Source organism: Musca vetustissima, unplaced genomic scaffold (assembly GCF_032173495.1).
Source record: "Musca vetustissima isolate MV318-11 ecotype Yass unplaced genomic scaffold, APGP_CSIRO_Mvet_v1 utg223347, whole genome shotgun sequence".
Taxonomy (NCBI): Eukaryota; Metazoa; Arthropoda; class Insecta; order Diptera; family Muscidae; genus Musca; species Musca vetustissima.
Genome location: NW_026877556.1, coordinates 7,182 through 12,704, shown reverse-complemented (window position 1 = coordinate 12,704; position 5,523 = coordinate 7,182). Strand labels below are relative to the sequence as shown.

The 5,523-nt window shown below is 33.1% G+C and overlaps 1 protein-coding gene across 1 annotated transcript; it reads left to right on the top strand.

The window, feature by feature from the left end:
* The first annotated feature begins 3,536 nt into the window (after nucleotides 1–3,536).
* On the top strand, nucleotides 3,537–3,999 carry LOC133322164 (uncharacterized). The gene is made up of 2 exons (XM_061531208.1): nucleotides 3,537–3,791; nucleotides 3,824–3,999. The coding sequence occupies exons 1-2, from the start codon at nucleotides 3,564–3,566 to the stop codon at nucleotides 3,992–3,994; spliced, it is 399 nt and encodes a 132-aa protein (XP_061387192.1). The 5' UTR covers nucleotides 3,537–3,563; the 3' UTR covers nucleotides 3,995–3,999.
* The last annotated feature ends 1,524 nt before the right edge of the window (nucleotides 4,000–5,523 follow it).

The window sequence follows — 5,523 nt, the reverse complement described above, 5'->3', positions numbered from 1 at the left end:
GCCAAAGAAAACCAGATAGGCCCATGGTTCCATTTGAGAATATGCATAAAATATCTTTCTGAGTCGATTTATGCATGTCCATCAATCAGTCCGTCTATCCATATTAAATTGTGTGCAAATACAGGTCGCATTTCAGATGAAATTTGGCACAGACCACTTTTTTGACCCAAGGACGAGCCCTATTGAAATAGAAAAAAATCGACCCAGATTTTGATATAGCTAGCAGATTGAGGCACGAGAAGTTTTGTTGATATCGGTTCAGATTTAAATATAGATCCTATCGATCCGTCCGATTTAAAGTAAATGGTGCATCAAACTCCCAATATGTGTCCAATTGAGGCGCACTTTTACATAGCATATTGAATTGAGACTAGAATGCTGTCTGTTAAGCCTTCTGCGCTTGTTTGATTTATACCATGGCATAATTATTCAAGGTAGTCTCATGCAGTCATATGATTCCAATTTTTTCATAAAACTGCCTTTGACAGTATTCAGGTTTCAAAATTTAAATGAAAATATCTTTCTTCGAAATGTACGCATATCACATGTGCAGTGGCAAAAATTGCTAAATAATAATACGAATATTTATATACCGTCGACGCCTGTATATGAATAAATATATCACTGTATATGAATAAATATATGATATAACAACCATATTTAAATCTTGAGAGCAATGTTCTGCTTTAGAAAACATATTTTGTTTAATTTATTGAAAATATGCTAATCGACATACATACAACTTTATGGAAATTATTTTTAGTGTTATTAAAAATTGAGTTCCAAATTAAAAAGGGTTGCCATTATCAAACTCTCAAATGAGAATATCTTCTGTAATTATGCCATGGATTTATACGAAAGTTTGCATAGTGAATGCAATTCGGTCAAGAATAATGTAAGTTTTGTTTAAATCGGTTCATATTTAGATATACCTCCCACATATATTTTTCTTTCGATTCTATGCAAATGGTGCATCGAGGAGCCTATGTTTTTTCGCTTAAGGGAACCCCCCCCCCCCCCCCATTCTCAATTTTAATTTTTCAAGATTTTCAATGGGCTGGTAAATCAATACCAATGCTTGTTAAGGTTTGTAACTTTGCACATATATAATTGAAGATTTAAAAGAGAAGAAAAATAATTTACAAAAAATTTTTGTTATTGTTTTGTTGTTGTTTTTTGCAATTAAAGAAAAGTCCTTATTTTTGATGGCGGGCATGATAACTCCTCACTGGAACATCGGAATCCGAAAATTCCAACGGTGTTAGAAAGAGTACATGTCTGGCTCTCGTATGAACTAGGATTATAGACTTCGCTCTAAAATTAACAAAATGGTGGACCTTAGAAAAAATATTTTTGGAAAATCGCCGATTTTTTACTAAAAACCAAGTTAAAAAATAAGGAAGATCTTCACCGATTGGCTTTATCCTAGTTCATACGAGAGCTACACACTCCCAGAGGAACGTTGCAAAATTTGGAACCGATTGGGTTATTAGTTTTTGAGTTATCGTGCCCGCCATTCGCAAAAAAATGTTTAGAGAAAAACGCGTTTAAAGTTTGAGAAGCCCTTCAGCCGTCACTTGATGCTGACACAATAAACCGGCTATATCTTCAAGAGTTCTTGAGATTTTCACTTGAAATTTTGTAGGGACATTCTTTAATTAGTGTAGATTCGAATTATATCAACAAAAATTTTGACCCCGAGAATGGGGGGGGGTCCCCTTAACATGAAATATTGCCAAGCGTGTTGGATTGAAATCATGTTCATGTTTAGATATATTTTCCATATACATTTTCATTCGATTTCATTTAAATGATGTACCAAATTTTTCCGATTGGGACGAATTTTTGCCCAACGTGACAAATTGAAGCTAGGATAACGTGTATTGGGTTTTGTAAATTATATTCAGATCTAGACATAACTGCTCTATATTTTCATCTGAATTCATTGAAATTGAACACCAAATAATAAACGTTTCTTGATCGAGATAAATTTTGAACATCGCCCTGCGCTGCTGTATACCAAATGCTGAATGACACGCTTGCTCAAATACGACCAGATTTCCATATATCTCCCATATATAGTTTTGCTCCATTTCATACAAAAAAAAACCAACTCTGTACGATTGACATGCAATGTGTTATAGATTTCAGAATGATATGTATATTGGTCGATTTTAATTGATTCTATATCTATGTAGATCACATATTTAATTTCGTCCGATTCCATTTCAATGGCCCTCAATAGATGCTATTAGCGCATTTACATACGCACTTTATATGAAGTGGATTTACGAAATCTTGAAAATAAATTAAGTCTTGAGAAAAAAGTTGTATTCAGTTGGTAGATGTGCCCATGGTATAATTATTACAAGTTAGGGCACAGCTACCAACTGATTACAATTTTTTCCCAAGGTGGCTTGTTCCATCAAATCAAAATAGATATTTTGTGTATGTGTGCATTGTTTTGAATACGATGTCAAATAAATTCAAAATAATTTTAAATATATTCAAATTTAATTGAAATTAAAATGTCGCTTTTAATGCATCAGTCTGGAAGTAATTATTTAGTAATGGATGCAACAAATATTTCATGGTATTCCCTACTGCATTTTGGAAAGATTTCATAACTTTTTATTCATTTTCCGCATTTTTAGTTATGTGTTGAAAAAAATGTCTAATAAGCCAAACCACTTGTAGCGAATATTTATTTTATATTTGGCATAACAAGTAGGTGGTGGACCTACTTAGTTGCGTTATTCTTATTCAACTCAATCTGCCCTACCTTGTATTATTGTACTATGGCTATGGCCTATATTGTAATAATTAGTCCTGATTTATATTAGGCGAGTTTACTTGCGGCAATTTTTATCGTTCTCTTTTGAACTTGCTCCATGCGTCTATACAAGGCAATTCGGTTTCCAAAATATTTTTTTATTTGTTGTTTTTTTCACATTTAAATATATATAAAATGTCAACAAATACGAAATACACAAAACGAATTGCCAGAAAATTGTCGGTACGAGCAATTTTTTTCATTTCTATACCCCTTGCCCCTCTCTCCTACAAACAAAGACTTGCCGCAAGTAAACTCGCCTAATCTAAATCAAGACTTATACCATGGTATTTTCCCATGTTCAAAACAATTTAAAATTTTTGAAAGAAAAAATTAATATCGATAAGTAACAGAGCTATTACAGTCAGACAATAAATTTCAACAAAAACATGGACTCCGAAAACGAATTTTTAAAAGAATTCCTATGTTGTTATGAAATGCAACGGTATCTCTGGGACATAACCAGTCCAGAGTACATGTCACGTGACATTAAAATGAAATCGTATGGAAAACTGCTACATAAATTGAAAATGTATAAAAAAAAAATTGTACTGTGGACGACGTGAAAAAGAAATTCAACACACCGATAGCATATCAACACTGAGGAGCTGGTTCAGGGACTACGTCTGCAGTGGGCCAAGAACAAGAAACATGTCAACAATGGCTATCGCCTGGAGAAACAAATGCGCTACAGCTGTACTTCTATAAGTCCATCAATTTGGCTGCCTGCATGAAGGAGAATTTCCAAGATGAACTTGAGTCGTTGGACTTCAGAACTAAAGCCGAAGAGGGACGCATGGAAATCAACAACTGGATTGCAAATGTAACATGCAACGAAATCCCCGAAATATTAAATCCCTGTGATGTTACCTCCGACAGTCAAATGGTTTTGGCTAATGCTGCCTATTTCAAGGTTCAATGGTCGGATAAATTCGATTCCAAAGATACAAAACATGAGGCAACCCATGAGGCAAAAACGTGGAGAATTTGGAATTGGTACCGATTCTACGCAAATTGGGCATCAACAATCTGTTCGAGCATACTGCCAACTTGAGTGGCTTCTCCACGGAAACAAGCCTGATGTTTGGTGATGCCAAACATGTCGCCAAAATCAAGGTTGATGAGGAGGGCAGTACTGCTGCAGCAGCCACAGTTGTTTAAAGTTTCCGTTCTGTCCCGCCGAACCAACCAAATTCGAATATAATCATCCATTTATGTTCCTGATCTATGATAATACCGCCAAGGCTGTACTCTTCACTGGCATTTATCGTGATCCCAAAACACAAAAGTAGACAGGCAAGGAGATTCTTTCACATTTCCAAGGTGTATTTAATAAGGTGTATGCATCAGATACAACAACAAATATTTTACAAAAACAACATTGTTGTTATAGAAATTAAATTGTCATGCTGACAATAAGTTTTTGGCAAAAATAAACAAATATAATTATTAATTTATTTTTGTCAAGAACTATTCTTTGAGGAATAATTAAAGAATTTGTGTATTCTTGGGTTATTAGCGGTTTTAGCGGTAAAGTTTAAGACCTGGTCGCGATTAATTTTAAGTTTCCCACATACAGCTCATGGCTCCGTGTGATGTTGTTTATATTTTGAATTGCAATCTATTTTTTCTGTGGAATGCCTTCAAATCTTGCCTTTCACACATAACATAAAATATGTGGACCAATCGACGAACGGGGTTATAACAGATTTAATCCTAGGTTTCCTTTCCGCCCGCCTCTATGAATGTAGTTTTCTTAAATTTTTATTATTAAAAAAGCCTAAATTTAAAGACCATTTTTGAAATTGAAATGTTATTGACAATTTACTTTACAAACAAAAAAGAAAAAAGTTTGAAACCATATGATTGTCACTTACACCTTATTAAATACACCTTGCACATTTCTCTGCCCTAGGACTTTTTTACTCGTCTCATTTCCATTCTATTTGTTTGTTTATTCTTCTTCTTTCAATTTAGTTTCTACTGCTGCTGCTGCTAATACTAAGACATTTGCCCTATTCTCTCTGTATATTGTTTTATTTATAAAAATGAGGACGTTCTTAATTTTCGTTTTATATGTTTTATTTTTAATATTAATTTTTGTTTTGTTTATAATAATTATTTTTATTTTATTTATTTATTTTTCTGTTTATTTCGAATAAATTATAATAATAATAACAACAATGACCGTTAGGGTAATTTATACAACAACAAAATGAAAAAAGGAGTTAGATACATGGTTCTTTTTGAAAACATGCGCAGAATCACTTTCTGAGTAGATTTATGCATGTCCGTCGTCTGTTGATGTTAAATTTTAAACAAAGTAGGGGTCGCATTTATGATCCGAATGACAATTTTGAGCGAATTGTATTTAAGCTGATTTATAAAAAAAATCGCCCATAAAAATCCACATAATGGTCAACAACAATCTCACAAAAAAATTGTGAGACCGAGATTTCATTAAGAAACCAATAAAATTCGAAGCCTATTTTTGATTATTATTATTAAAAATTCACATCCAATTTTGTTATAATCCATTTTTATCCATATTTCTTTTTTACGGCGTCTTATTAGCACAATTTATAAATTTGAATGTCGGTTTGAAAAAAGACATGAATGAAAATATGGCCGCTACAAACAACACAACAAAACTGTAACAACCGATAAGTTATCGAAACTGTCACTCAAAA

Bases quoted from the DNA above. Each gene is read 5' to 3' on its own strand.
- LOC133322164 (XM_061531208.1), top strand. From the start codon at position 3,564: ATGAAGGAGAATTTCCAAGATGAACTTGAGTCGTTGGACTTCAGAACT. The intron at 3,792-3,823 runs GCAACCCATGAG...GTGGAGAATTTG, and splicing joins CCAAAGATACAAAACATGAG to GAATTGGTACCGATTCTACG.